The sequence below is a fragment of the Bidens hawaiensis genome, unplaced genomic scaffold (assembly GCF_021521415.1).
Source record: "Bidens hawaiensis isolate Kalapana, Puna unplaced genomic scaffold, B.hawaiensis_p1.1 tig00019312_1, whole genome shotgun sequence".
Classification (NCBI taxonomy): Eukaryota; Viridiplantae; Streptophyta; class Magnoliopsida; order Asterales; family Asteraceae; genus Bidens; species Bidens hawaiensis.
The window spans coordinates 43321-59391 of record NW_027492923.1 but is presented as its reverse complement, the minus strand read 5'-3'; the positions used below and the strand labels follow the sequence as shown (position 1 = coordinate 59391).

General features: G+C 35.8%; 1 protein-coding gene across 2 annotated transcripts; it reads left to right on the top strand.

Moving 5' to 3' along the window:
- The first annotated feature begins 7107 nt into the window (after positions 1-7107).
- On the top strand, positions 7108-15461 carry LOC143557981 (ribonucleases P/MRP protein subunit POP1-like). 2 transcript variants are annotated; one of them, XM_077046918.1, is made up of 11 exons: positions 7108-7143; positions 7273-7732; positions 9996-10092; positions 10205-10300; positions 10382-10579; positions 11045-11142; positions 11236-11586; positions 11663-11771; positions 12038-12540; positions 14805-14969; positions 15171-15461. In XM_077046918.1, the coding sequence occupies exons 2-11, from the start codon at positions 7290-7292 to the stop codon at positions 15367-15369; spliced, it is 2259 nt and encodes a 752-aa protein (XP_076903033.1). In that variant the 5' UTR covers positions 7108-7143; positions 7273-7289; the 3' UTR covers positions 15370-15461. The 2 variants fall into 2 exon arrangements, with proteins under 2 accessions (XP_076903033.1, XP_076903034.1); XM_077046919.1 differs by lacking the exon at positions 7108-7143 and having other exon boundaries at positions 7151-7732.
- The last annotated feature ends 610 nt before the right edge of the window (positions 15462-16071 follow it).

Below are 16071 nucleotides of genomic sequence, written 5' to 3'. Positions count from 1 at the left end.
ATGTCCACTATATATAAATAGCTATGTGACCCTCTTGTAATATTGTTTCAAGTATTCTGTTCCCTTAACCAACTGAGCTACATAGCGGGGCTAACACTCTTGTTAATATAATCGATATTTGACTTAGACCTTAGAAGAAAATTACAAATTTCAAATTTTATAAGAATGAGTGCACATATTTCTAAGTCGTTTTACAAATATATCTTGAAATCTAGTTATAGAGTTAAATATGGTTTTGTGGTATCACCTTTAGTTGCCTAAACAACATTTAATTGATTTTAGAAAATCATTTAGGGCACTAACCTTGTGGATGATGAGGGGCGAGAGTGGGATTGATGACCTTTAAATAAAGTCTGTTATCATTTGCATTGGAATCGATTGTTGATGGTGCAGAGCAAACTCTTTATTTGGTAAAAAAAAAAAAGACATTGAAACCGAACATTAGTTTAATTCGGGGAGGCCACGGCCGACAGGAGAGTTTGGCTGAGTTATGTGGCTAGCCGGCAAAGAGATTAATTAGGGCATTTAATTTACCGAGAGAGAAAGGCAGAGTTGTCTATACCTATTATATTATATTATAATGTCATATACATATAGATATAGATTCCAATTTGACCCTCTTGCTAACTTTAGCCGATGACTTTGCTTAGCCCTTCGGAGTCAAATGCAAACTTGTACAAAATTAAGTGTTCATATGTCTATTTCTTTGATAATATTAAAAAGTATCTGAAAATTTCATTAGAAAGTTACACGTGGGTTTTTGGAGTGGGTGAAGAAGATTCGATGGCCAACTGTCAACATAACATCAAATGTGAACATATTGCCAACTTGGTATCGACCCATGTATCTAGCTATCATACATACCAATGGTAGGGCCGGGTTTTTATGTATGTTGAGATTGAAGGCTGAACCACCTAATCCTTAGTCTTTCCGGTGTTTTAAAAACTGGTTTAAACCGTCGGTTGAACCGGTTCAACCGTAGTTCGCACAATAGGCCGGTGTTTTGAGTCCGGTATTTTTGACCGGCTTGCTAAAACATCGTACCAACGGTTTTTGTCTAAAATACCGGTTTTTACCGGCAAACCGGTTTTAAGCCCGAGAAATTTTTGATATTTGTGGCTCATATTTTTTCAAAGTTAGTTTTAACCCAACAATAAACATTCAAACGTGTAAACTTTAGAACTATTTTTATAAAATTGTGTGCTTTTGCATTATTTTTTTAAAATGGATTAACTTTTGGATTATTTTTTGTTATTGAAATCATTCAGTTTTTGGTTATTTTTGTGTTACACCTCGACTTACGGCCTAGGCGTGTGACCAACAGTTGATACAGGTTTTGTAAATGTATCAGAGTTCAGCGGAAGTCTTTAAAAATATATTTTGAAATATTAATTTATTTATAAACTTTTATTTATAATAAGATATAATATATATATATATATATATATTTTGAAACATTAGTTTATTTGTATATCTTAATGAAACATTTTGATTTATTAGAAAACTTCTCGGATAATAAATATCCGAGTGGTTGATTTATAAATCTTGTTTCGATCTTATAAAACTTGTTTGAATATTCTTTTTAATTTTAAATTCATTTGAAACTATGAGTCATCTCTACCTTGCGAACATCCACTTCATGAATGGCTCCAATTCTTGATAATGTATTTTCCTGAAATGTTAGAAAATACGTCAGCGATATGCTGATGAATATGCTGACGTTAAAAATATTTTCTTTACTTAATTACCCCTCGTGACCACGTAAGCCTCGACCCATCTTGGCTTAGGAATAATTAAGTTAAACAATCATTATAAACTCGAGTCTCTGCACTAGGTCACCTCAGCGAAACACCGCAGCGTTTATGACATAACTTAGGTACCATAAATATACACATGGCCTTTTTCCCACTCGGACGTAACTTAGGTCCGGCCCATCGTGGCTGGAGGTCGTGACCAAGCGTGGTGCGATGTGTCCACTGCATTCCACATATGTAAGGATCCAGACAGTGGCGGATCCAGAAATTTTTTTTGGGTGGTGCACTACTTTTATATGTTTCAATTTCACCGAGTCGGGTATATAAAATTCCGGGTCGATTTGAGGTTCGGGTCGGTTCGATGGTTCGGGAAAAGTTCATTACATAATAAAAATACGATAAAATAATAAAAGAGACACCGTCATCTAACAAAAACTAACAAACTAACAAATTAAAACCAATAACCTAACAAACTAAAACTAAATTTAACAAATAGCTTAACAATTAAGTAGTTAACACTTAACAATTATGAACAATTAACATTTAACAATGAATTATTACCTTCAAAGTGGGAGGATTCGAGACTCCGAGTAAGAGTAGGCAGTGGCAGGAGAACGGGGATCAAAGACGGGCTGAGTGGCTGATAGAGTGATAGACTGATAGAGTGAGTGGCTGATAGACTGGTTGGTCAGGGGTTGTGCGGGGCAGGCGGGCAGCGGGAGTAGCTAAGGGAGGCTGTTGGCGCCGGCGGACGGCGGTGGACGGTGATCAGTGGCTTACGGTGGTCATATATGGCGGTGGACGACTGCTGTTGCCTGTTTGCGAAGAGAGGCGCTGCTTTGCTTATGTTTGTTATAAAAAACCCTAACATCAGTTAGGGTAACTTAGTAAGAAACAAAAAAAAAACTATAAAAACGGGAATAGAACCTGCGACCTCCGGGTTACAAAACCCACAAACTACCATCCGGGCAGGCACTTTATATGCTTTTAAGATGGTTCATGTATAATTTATAGGGTGGTTCCTTTATTATTTTCTATATATAAATACACTATAATTTCGAAACTCGGGTGGTTCCGCGGAACCACCCGTTACTACCGTAGATCTGCCCCTGGATCCAGACAAACGTATACCATAGCCTGAGGGCTGGCTTATACTCTTATTTATAATGTTTTTAGAGACACGTAGCCTCATGTAAAGTTTTACACATAACCCGTTTGTTTGAAAATAAGTTTGTAAAAGTGGGGCGTATTCACCTTTTCGATTTGGATCGGCTTCAATACACCGTCCGAGGGTCTTTCTCGTTACTACCTCGCACCTATAGTACGAGTATAGTCCTTTTCTTTTGGATCAGCTTCAATACACTGTCCGAGGCTCTTTCCCTCTTCTTTGTTATCTCGCACATATAGTACAAGAATAACATTGTATAAATATCTAAATCAAAAGATCTAGCTTTAGACCTTTAGTCTGTTTGCATAGCTTTAACCATGACATGCCTTTTCTTTTATAAAACATTTGGACCTTTAGTCCATTCGTTTATTGTCACTTATATTCTCCGTTTCTTCCTCATGAAGAATCATCTTTTATTTATATTTCTTCTTCAAGAAAAATTATTAATTTGACCATAACATTTGTATATAAAACTTTTATATTCCTTGATCACTAAGAAACACTATTCTGATTATAATCCTTTGTATACAAATTCTTACGTTTCTTAATCTTGAAGAAACAAAATTTACAAGAGAAGGCGGAGAGATAGAGTCGTGAATGCTTCAAACCACAGCTCTTTTTGTTTGCTATTTATAGTTGACTCGTACGCCCCAACGGAAGAATGTCGATGGTAGGTCGGGCCACCCATGTCATGCATCAGCCCTCGTTTATTCTGGTAATCATTTCATATCAACTTCACGGGTTAAATGTTTCCCTTAATTATTTATAATAGTCATGTACATCCATCAACTAAATTTAGAGGTTGTATTCCACCACCATAAGCCGATTTGTGATTATCAACCATCTTCAGAAGGCTAGATTGTCATCTTCTTGTCTAATGCTACCACCCCTAATTTCTCTTTTTATTTCCTTAACTGTCGATATATCAGACATCCCCAAATATCTTTGTTATTAAGTATATATATATTTGTTGCTTGTGGTATATGGCAAAGAAATGAGTAGGGGCACCAATACGTGGCAGGTTTTCTTATATTGACTCATGTTTTAAGATTAACATGTCCATATCTATTATGTATATTCTATATTTCTTTTTTTCTTTTTTTGTGATGTTGGTCAAATTAATTACATACATATATTACTATAAATTTTAAGATATTATAGATATAATACATACATCTATGTTAACTTATTGTTACTAGTTATTGTATAATTGTATACATATATATTAATCCTCGATTATTCCTTGTTAACAGCCGTTTAATAATTTAAACACACATTTTAACACCTTACAATTACACAATTGTCACTTATGATAAACGCTCAATTTATAATATTTCAAATATAAACTAAATTATTTTATTTATATATGATAAACGGACAAACCTTATGTTCATATCACTTATTTATGGGTGATACATTTTGGTCTTCAAACTTTACAAAACTATATGGTGGAACAAAATTTTTACGGATGTTACATTTTGGATTAAAGTTACATATATAGGAAATTATAAGGTAAACTATTCAACCAGTTAAACCTTCCGGTATAACCCGGTTCAACCGGTTGTACCATTTTTTAGCCTAATCCGGTACAAGTAAAATACCGGTTTTTAAAACATTGAGTCTTTCAACCTATCGGCTAGCTAGCTTTGGGTTAAAAGATTAGCTACCTTTTTTTTAACTTAGTTTGATCATAATTAAAAATTTATATATATATATACACACACTACTATCGTGTGAACCATACACCAATCGTTTTGCGATTGTAGGTTTAGTGGTTTTGTTGAAATGTTTTTGAATTGATGACAGATAACTAAGGCGACTAGTGCGTTTGTGGATCAATCGTTTCCACATGTTTTGCGAAGTTTTTTTTGAATATGAACGCTCATGTTATGTTATGTTATGTTATCTTTATTTGGTAATTTTTGTTATTTACTTTCATTGCATATCCTACATTTTACATTCATTGGCGAAGTATAGTTGGGGCCTGGGGTGGCCCTGGCCCCCTGTTTCTTTTGCGCAGTAGTGTAAATTTATCTATTTTCGGCTGAAATTTTTTATACGTAGTGTAAGTCTAGCTTTTTTCGGCCGAAAAATTGAGCCCGACTCTCCTCGTTTGTGAAATGTTTTATATATTTTGAGCTCGGACCCCCGGTGCCCTAATCCAAGCTTCGTCATTGTTTACATTGTCAACTCAAAGGTAACTAATTAATTATTCTCAGTTTAATACTATTAACATAAATTTATTTGGATTAAATGAAACCATCAAAAAAATTAATAATTATGATGTATATTCTTCGTGATTACATATAGCATAAAGAAAATAAGAACGAGCGTGTATTTTACATTATTTGGGACAAAATGAATAAAACAACATTAAGCTATTTCATTTAATGGATTTACCACGTAAACAGGTTATGCGGGTTCACACGATTACTAGTACCCCATGTTGACCCGCTTCGTACAAAGTACTATAACCCAAGTTGACCCGTTAAGTACAAAGTATAACCCGAGTTGACCTGTTAGGTACAAGACAATATTGCCCCTGACTTAATGTTAAAAAAAATAGAAGAATTTAGCGATGGCTGGAACTGACAACAATGATAGACTAGATGAATCCAACTGCAAAAACGAATTGTTGGAAACTTTTTTTTAATGAACGACCAATCAAAAAATTTATTAATAATAAAAGCTAAGACTAACAAGGAGCTAGTCTAACGAGATACATACAGTCCAAACAATCACCACTATAGAACTAAGGCTTAAATTCCTTGATCTATTCCGAACTCATAAAATGCCTAACACACCTTATTTCACGTATAACGCCATTGAGGTTGCCTGCTTTTCCTAAAACACCGTCTTGTATCTTGCTTTCTTAATGCACCAAATTGTTTTGTTAGACAAATGACATGAAATGACTTAGCTTCCAGGATAGAAAAAACCGAATATTTATACAAATCCAGGATATCGGGGGTTAGGGCTGTCACTTTTACCCGAAACTCGAAACCCAACCCGAGAAAACACGTACCCGAACCCAAGAAAAGATCAACCTGAACCGAAATAATTTGGGATGGTTCTCAGGTTTGATTATAAGTTTTGGGTCAACCCGAATAAACTTTTAGTTTTGAAATTAAATATATATTTATGTATAATGGGCTTAGTATTAGCGACTAACGTTAACAGATATCGGTCATAATCGATTGTTTATTGATAGTTTATGTTCCCGTTTGTTACTAATAGCTATTGTAATCGAACAACCAAATCACGACCTACTGAAGACAATTATGGATTGAGTTACTTTCTCTTCTCTTGGATTGTTTTATCAAGTTATGTTTGTTTATTCATTACTTATTGCTTACGAGCAAAGAATAATATGTTGTTTTAATTTTAGCATTGTAAGTTTTAAATTTTATTTGTTTTTTGTTTTGTTTTCTAAGATACTCGAAACCTGATTAACCCAACCCGAATTACCTGAACCCGAAAAACCCGTGAGAGATTCGGGTTGAGTTTCGGGTCAAGATTTAAAACTTTAAAACCCGAATAACCTGACCCGAAAAACCCGAAATACGAACCCGAAGAACACCCCTATCACGGGTCGAAAACACGAAGAATTCGGGCACCATACACCAAGTCATATTCCATTTTCAATTTTTAATAATTCCATTCAATTTCAAAAGAATTAATACCATAATAATATGTTAATTTGTTTAATATAAAATGTATTGCATTAGTTATTAATATTAGATTTTTGTAAGTAACCAATACGAAACGGGTGGGTTTCTTTAACCGATTAAAGTATCATACATTGTTCATGTCAAAACATTTTAAGATTAGAAGAAGTTACGGTCCACGAGTTGGTTTAAAAAAAAGTTGTCATTCACAACTAAGTTTTAATATAAAAAATAATAAAGAAATAATTTATGATTTATGAATTTTCTAAAAACTTTTTAGTTTCAAATTGCAGAATGTGTAATTTTTTAATTGTATAATATATCTTTATATATGTGATACATTTCTTTTGTATTTCATGTTATGTTATTATTTAAAAAAATTACTTATTCTAACCCTGTGTGCTACAAGTTACTAAATAAATAAATAATAATAATAATAATCTTCATCATCATAAACCCTACCCAAGAGGGTTTTAGAAAGCCCCAATCGGCCTACTTCTTCTTCGATTATTGATCGATTTAATTTAATTTAGGGTCCCTCTGCTCTATCCAGGTACCCTATCGGTTTATTCTGTTCAATTCGGGTTTTAACTATTGTAACTAATTCACTCAATAATATGTAATCAAATTTGTTTGTTTGTTTGTTTATTTAATTATTTGTTTTTGTTGCATTTGACTATAGGCTGGTATATTCCAACAATGACTACTGATGGAACCAAACAGCAACAGCTCAAATGCCACGCCATACCGCCCGGTGAGGTTCTCGTGCAGAAATTTACCGAGTTACGAGCGCCTGAACTCGATTCGCTCTACTCGACAGTTGCCAGCCGTTTGAACAACGATTTTAGGTCTCACAGAAATAAGAGGAGAAGGACTACTGGTTTTGACAACCGCCCTTCAAAAACTAGATTTAGAAATAATAATAATAAAAAGCGAAAAGTTGATGAAAATTTGGAGAAAAATGTTAATAGGGCTCCGCCTCCTCACATTAGGCGCAAAAAGGAGCTTAATAATAATCTTGAAAGTGGATTCTGCGTGTCGGGTGATGGGATGAAGAGGCTTCGAACGCATGTTTGGCATGCTAAACGGTTTACTATGATTAAACGTTGGGGGTTTCATCTTCCTCTTGGTTTGCATGGCAGGTAATAGTGAAAATATTATTTATTTATCTGGCCAAATATATACATGTGAATTGTGACAAAATGGTTTGGTTTGGTTGGGTTGGGTTGTAAACGAATCGAATGAACACGAACAGTTAACCGAATGGGGTTTTCTTGTCCGTGTTTGTTTGTTTCGAAAATGAATGTGTTCATCATCGTTCGTTAACAGTATAAACGAATGGACATAATAACTGAACATGAACGAATAACTTAAACAAAGATAATGTGTTGGGCCTAAAAAGTTTAACTCGACTAAATTGCAACGTGTCTAAAAATTATTATTGAATATACTAATATTAGACAATGTGTTTAGAATACTTAGGCCCGGCCCTTTAGTCTATATCAGCCGGCCCTAGTTGTTTAACCTAAGTCTATATATATCATTCTATTGTAATAATTGTAAATTACAATTACACAATCATAATACAAATCATTATCAAGTTTATCTTGGTATCAGATCAACAGGCTGGCTTAGATTACACTGAAACCTTTAGTCCAGTGGTTAAGTCTACCACCATCCGAGTTGTCCTTTCTTTGGCTGTTACAAACCAATGGCCATTGCGACAACTCGACGTTCAGAATGCCTTCCTACACGGGGACCTCAAAGAAACTGTTTATTTGAAACAACCACCAGGTTTTGTAGATCCTACGAAACCGGATCATGTTTGTCTTTTACATAAGTCTCTGTATGGCCTTAAGCAGGCTCCACGGGCCTGGTTTGAACGACTCTCGGCTGCTCTGTTTGGTCTCGGGTTCAGGGGATCTAAGACTGATCCCTCTTTGTTCATCTACTCACATCAGGGGACGCTTTTATATATGATCGTCTATGTAGATGACATTATTTTGACAGGTAACAACAACCGTGCTATTGATCATGTTGTACGGTCTCTTGGTCAGACTTTTTCAATCCAAGACATGGGCCAATTATCTTATTTTTTGGGCATTGAAGTTGTCCGAAGTGGGTCTGATATCATTCTCTCCCAACAAAAATACATTAATGAACTGCTGGCTCGTGCTAATCTATCTAAACACATCTGTCCCATCTCCATGCAAAACTGGCGCCTCTCTTTCTCTTGGTAATAGCTCTCCATTTGATGATCCAGTAAAATACAGACAAATGGTCGGGGCATTACAATGTGTCACACTTTCTCGCCCTGATATTTCTTATGCAGTCAACAAAGTTTGCCAGTTCATGCATTCTCCTACTGAGAACCACTGGTCTGCGGTTAAGTGCATCCTTCGGTATTTGCAGGGGACTTCCAACCATGGCCTTTTGATCTCCAGCTCTTCTTCGTCAGTTCTACATGCATATACAGATGCTCACAATTTAACTGCCTTCTCTGACTCAGACTTGGATGGTTGTCCAGATGACCGTCGATCCACAGGGGGATTCGCTATCTATCTTGGATCCAACCTTATTTCATGGTCAGCCAGAAAACAAAGGACTGTCTCTCGGTCATCTACTGAGGCTGAATACAAGGCCCTAGCAAATACAGTAGCTGAACTAACCTGGCTCGAGACCCTGATGACTGAACTTCGGGTTCCCATGCGGATGGCTCCAATCCTATGGTGTGACAATTTGGGAGCCACATATTTATCTACCAATCCAGTATTTCATGCCCGAACAAAGCATGTAGAAATAGATTTTCATTTCGTTCGAGAGAAGGTTGCTCAAAGGAAGTTATCCGTTCAATTTATCTCCACTCATGATCAGATTGTGGATGTATTCACAAAACCATTACCATCAGATCGTTTTCTGTTTTTGAAGTCCAAGCTGAAGGTCCGGTCTCGGCCTTAGCTTGAGGAGGAGTATTAGACAATGTGTTTAGAATACTTAGGCCCGGCCCTTTAGTCTATATCAGCCGGCCCTAGTTGTTTAACCTAAATCTATATATATCATTCTATTGTAATCATTGTAAATTACAATTACACAATCATAATACAAATCATTATCAAGTTTATCTACTAATAAACGTAAATGAACTTAAACAAACATAAACTAATAATGAAAATAAATGAATGCAAACGAACTTAAACAAACAGAAACTAATAAGGTAATCTTGTTTTTTTTTTTTTTTTTTTTTTTTCATCATAATAACTCTTTAGGAGGTCTTATGGAATAATATTTCACTTACGGCGATTTTCGACCCTTTTCCTTTAATATTTCACATTTTACCTTGTTTGACCCGTTAAAGATAAAACATAACCCATTTATAAATCATAACTTATGTTTTGTTTATTGTAGAGGTAAAGGCTCAAGAGCACTCTTAAAATGGTTAAAAAATGGAACCGTTGTTCATGATGCAAGCTATTATAGTGCTGTTCAACTGCAAGGTTCACAGGTCATTTTTTTTTCGTATGTTTCTGTCTTGTGTGTGAACTTTCATATGATTATATGCATATTTGATTATTTTCCATATAAATAGCTTTAATCGTTATTTTGTCTTCTTCCAGGATTCCGTATCGGCAGTTCTAAGCACTGTAATGTCACCTTTTTCTTCATCAGATACTGAAAATGTATTTTCTGGTGGTATTTATGCTTCTTCAATGGTAGGTGGTTGTTTGCATTCTAACTTACCCTGTGTTTACTAGTCTTTTGTTAATCTATATATATTCATATCTGTACCATAGCTTCATCATGCTGGAGCAATCAATTCACGGGCAATTGCACCGGTTATTTACATGTGGAGACCTATTCAGCAGTCAACGGATGCTGAGTCAGCATGTGATCGAACCAGCGAGTCAAGACAGTTATGGATATGGATACACGCAGCTGCTTTAACCGAAGGTTACAATGCTCTGAAAAGTGCTTGTGAGAGTCAGGGTATGGTAGAATTTGAGAATTTCAGTTTCTGAATTACAGTTAGAAGTTAATTACATAAGTGGTTTGCAATTTATTAAGTTTAAGTTAATAGTAAATTCTGCCCACAAACAGTTGCAAAAGTAAGTTGTAAATAAGAGTTAAGACCCCAAATATGTTAGACTATTTATGTAATTAGTTAAAAGGGCACAACTGTTACTTTTCTTAAACTTTTATAGAGTTTTTAACTAAAGTTAGTGTTAGACCTTTATATATGTTAAAAGTTGAAAACCGTATACATACAAACTTGTTATCTTTTAAAGTTAGCCCCCAAAGGCCCAAACTTGTTATTTTAGTCAAATCACAAGGACCATTATATAGTTAACTCTTATAGTTAGCTATTAGTATTGTATTGTTAAACATTTTTTTGTATAGAGTTTATTTTCTGTATATAAATTGTAATCTCTGTGGTTAAATCAATTCCATTTGCACAGGTTAGATGCATTTCTCTTGAGGGGCAATTTGGAACTTTGGAAGTAATGGGTTCAAAAGCATCTCAGCTTCTTCAAAAAATATTGCATCCAGTTAGCAGGTTAATCATCCTACAGAGTACAGTCCAATGTTTTCATCTAGTATTTACTATTTTAATTGTGATAGCTTCTTAACCTTGTTGATGATCATGCAGCACGTATGAGAAATCTTCGTTTTTGAAAAAGTGTTCGTCAATTGGAGCTGTTGCAGAACACACCCCATGTTTTGGAATAGTTCCTCTTATAGTTAAGGATCCCCGCGGTTTGGCTAACAAAAACACGGAGTTTGACCTGAGTTGTACAGATTTGTGGGATGCTGAAAAAGGGTTGTACTGTCCAGTAGAAGAAAGCGTTCTTTGTATGAAAAAACATCATCAACGTCTTGTGTCGTTTTGTTTAACCGACACCCATTCGGTTGACATTAATGCTTCAACCGGTATACATTCTTCAAGAGTTTGCCCTATTATTCTTTTGAGAAGGAATAACTTAATGGATTCAGTTGCTAGGTAATTTAACAAAATTTTCACAAAGCTACTTTTTTCAAATATCCAAGATCCAAAAATTCCAACTGCATTGTTTTAGGTGGATTGTTGTACTTCCTTTGAGCTGGGTCAAAGCATTTTGGGTTCCTCTTGTCTCGCTTGGTGCTCGAGCTATTGGTTTGAGAGAGCGATCATGGGTTGCTTGTGAAGTAAGTTACATATTTGATCCGTTAAATACAAAGTATAACCCCCCGAGTTGACCCGTTAAATACAAGTGCAAACCCGTGTTGATCCGTTAAATACAAGTGTAACATATGTTGACCCGTTAAGTACAAAGTATAACCCGAGGTGACCTGTTAAGTACAAAGTATAGCCTGAGTTGACCTGTTTACCAATAAACAGCCAAAATTGCCAAATCTACCCGGTACTTTATAAGTTAGAAGTTTTAACAATTTTAAAACTTTTACATTTGCAGGCGGAGATTCCAAACTTTCCATCTGAGTTTCCTGAATGTGATTCCTACTCTTCTTTAATGGAAGCTGAGGTGGCAGCCATGGATAAAGAAGCAGCTCTTCGTCCTGCTTCTGTAAAACCGTTTAGCAATCCCGTTCCACCTCCATGGAACTGTGTTCGTCTTGCTTTCGAAACGAGTCAAATATGTTCTAATGAATCAGATGCGCTTGCTGAGCTGGCATTATCAGACAACGATACTGTCGTAGCAAGGTCATCAAGAATGTTGTCTGGCTTCTTGAATACTATAAACGGTGATCGTTTACCTATTTTCCCACATTTTTCTGATAAGAACACGTGCTTATCGACAATCATGAAGGATGAGAAAACACTCGTTCATGACCTGAATATATGTAGAAAGGTGTGTTTTGTTAGAGTTATTCTTCGCACGTTTAAAGAAGGCGCTATTGAGGATGGAGCTGTTATTTGTGCACCCCGTTTGGATGATATTAAGCTTTGGATTTCAGGGTAAGTTTTTAACTTCTTTATGTTAATGTTTGTTTTATCACCACTGTCATTACAAAACCCATCATCATCATCATCGTACTCAGTATATCCCACCAATAGCAATGCTATGGTAGGGTCTGAGGAGGGTAAGATGTAGACAGCCTTACCTCTATCCCATAGGGATAGAGAGGCTGCTTCCGGTGAGACCCCCGGCTCGATAGTAGTTTTGCATCAAGCCTTGGACATAAGGCACATAGCACTCAATCATCGGGACACCGGCTGATCGGTGCATGTGCCCTTGTCTTTCGGCTATCAACGCCACCACATGATGCCTGATTAACCTTCCGCCACTTTTAACGTTATTTTCACAAGATTAGTAAAATAACGTCAAAATTAGTGCAATTTTACTTTTGCCCACCCGAGGGTTCACACATATATACATTATATGCGCGCACCGCAAGCAGGGCGACAAACCCAAACCCACAACTTTATTCACCTAAAAAGGTTGTTTCGCATTTCCTATCTATTGCTCTATGTCCCAAAAACTCTATTGAATGCATCAGTAGCCCCCTAATCCTTCAACAAAAAGTTCACAAACTAAAAAATCAACCAGCAAGTTACAGATATTGAGTGCAAACATCCTAAAATTTAGATCCTTACATATCAGAACATCCTATTGGACATACAGTTCAGACATTGAGTGCAAACATCCTAAAATTTAGATCCTTACATATCAGAGCATGCTAACAGACATATAGTTCATGCATCCAAAAACCATAAAACATCACTTAAAATATTCAAGAAAAAAGTATTGTACCTTGTCATCTAATGGCATTAGTAATCTTAGTTTCTTAGCTCAAAACAAAGATTCAATAATGAACTCGTAATTTTTTGCAACATAAGCTTTTATTATCATTTAAAATTAATATTTTTATTAGGACAAACCCACAAACCAACTTGGTAACTTCAACAGGGTACTATTTTAATCTTTGCTTAAACGTGTTAGATTGATGGTGGGTTGAAAAAATGTGTTAAACGGGCCCAAAATAGATTAGTTGTTCAACCTATCTAACTAAGCAGGTCATCCTGTCTGTTTAACCTGTTTAGTTAAACGGGCCGACTCATTTAACACTACTCAATTTAAAGGGTCAACCCACTAACCCGTTTAAGACCCACTGACCAAATTTGTTCACAACCCACCAACTCGATTAACAAATTTGACCAGTTTTTACAACCCCATTGACTCAAAAACATTTTGCTTATAACCTGTTTAACCCAAACAAAAATAGATACTCCTTTTAAACGACTCGAACTCAAGTTGTTTTCACACGAACCAAAATGGCTCCACCATCAGAGAAATATATTATATAATAAACGTGAATTGAGACCAGAAAATGAATTCATCAGTTGCCTTCTGTGTTATAAATGGTAAAAATAATATCGTACCTTGTCATCTAATGGCATTGCCTTCAAGAAAAGAAATAGTGTACCTTATCAACTAATGGCATTGCCAAAATCAAAACTTTCTGAGTCGACCCGTTCCAAACACCATGCCACAAAGCCTGATCAGACAACTTTTAGTTGTCAGGGATGCACATATGATGTATATATGTGTGAACCCTCGGGTGCGCACATATGATGTATATATGCGTGTGAACCCTCGGGTGCGCACATATGACCCGTTACAAAACCCTAGCCCTGCTTGCGGTGCGCACATATGATGTATATATGTGCGCACATATGATGTATATATGTGTGAACCCTCGGGTGGGCAAAAGTGAAATTGCACTAATTTTGACGTTATTTTACTAATCTCGTGAAAATAACGTTAAAAGTGACGGACGGTTAATCAGGCATCATGTAGTGGCGTTGATAGCTGAAAGATAAGGGTACATGCACCGATCAGCCGGTGTCCCGATGATTGAGTGCTATGTGCCTTATGTCCAAGGCTTGATGCAAAACTACTATCGAGCCGGGGGTCTCACCGGAAGCAGCCTCTCTATCCCTATGGGGTAGAGGTAAGGCTGCCTACATCTTACCCTACCATAGCTTTGCTATTGGTGGGATATACTGAGTACGATGATGATGATGATGATGATGATGATGTCATTACAAAACCCATTTTATATCATTAAGTCTAGTTTATGTTAATAAAACAAATTATGATGTTTTATAAATTCATGTTAATAAAACTTTGTTAGGCTGCATATGCTATTTGTCATTTCATATTTGAGTGTAATGTCTCTTTTGCCCCTAACGAGATGATATGTGGTGAATTAATGCAGTTCAAACGACAAGTGTGAACTTCAAGTACCGCAGTCATCAGTATCAACTTACTTTGTGAAACGAGATTCTAGTAAATGGGAATATCAAGTGCCTGAAGATCCTGCGGCCGTGGAATCTAATAGGTGGCCAATTGGTTTTGTCACTTCCGGATTTGTACATGGAAGGTTAGTATAATTATGTCAACCCTTTGTACCATATACATGTATTGTGCATTTGACTTATTTGGTCAAACATAATCGCTGATTACATATCTTTTTAACATAACTGATTATGTATCTTAAAACACTAAATATGGAGGATGATTGCGGTTTTATTGATTTCATTGACTCTAATTATGACTGAAGTCGACTTCTGTTGACTTGCAGCAACAAGCCATCAGCAGGAGGTCTCTGTGATGCGGTGTTGCTTGGTCGTCTTAGACACGAGCAGTGGAGTTCGGTGCCTTCGAAGCAAAGGAAGAAGGAAATATACGTTCTAACGAGAAATTTAAGATCAACGGCTTATAGACTTGCACTCGCCACAATTGTTCTTGAACACCAACAAGAAAATTTTGAATACATTTGAAATCAGAGTCGGGTTTTTTTTCAAGTGTTTTTATAAGTTCAATAGGGTTATTTATTTTCGCTTTTTTCTAGTTTAAGCCAAATTGGTCTATTATGTGGTCAAAACTGGTTTGGTTTGAGATATGTTAAAAGTTTTAAGCTATAATTTTATTGGTTTAATGTAAAATGTTATGTTTGATTACCTATTCTAGTAGTCGAGTTAGAAAATCAACTACAAGAGTTAACGTTAATTCGTATATTGTACATAGTGTATATTCCTTTAGAGTTGAACCTAGCTGAAGTGCTGAACTCTTGTGTTATAAAGGCGACAACCAATTTTTCAATACAAATAATACTCAAAAACAAAATATTTCCCCAAATAATAATTATTATAATAAAGCATCCAAAAAAAATTGTTTTGGATAAAAACCGGTGAAACGATGTTCGTTTAACCGATTGCCAATCCTAAAACCCGGTAACACTACTTGGTATACTTAATTCTAGTGTGGTCATGATGTCCACTATATATAAATACCTATTTGACCCTCTTGTAATATTGTTTCAAGTATTCCGCTTCCTTAACCAACTGAGCCACATAGCGGGGACTAACCCTCTTGTTATATATAACTGATATCTGACTTAGACCTCGGAAGAAATATACAAATTTCAAATTTTATAAGAATGAGTGCGCATATTTCTAAGTCGTTTTACAAATATATCTTGA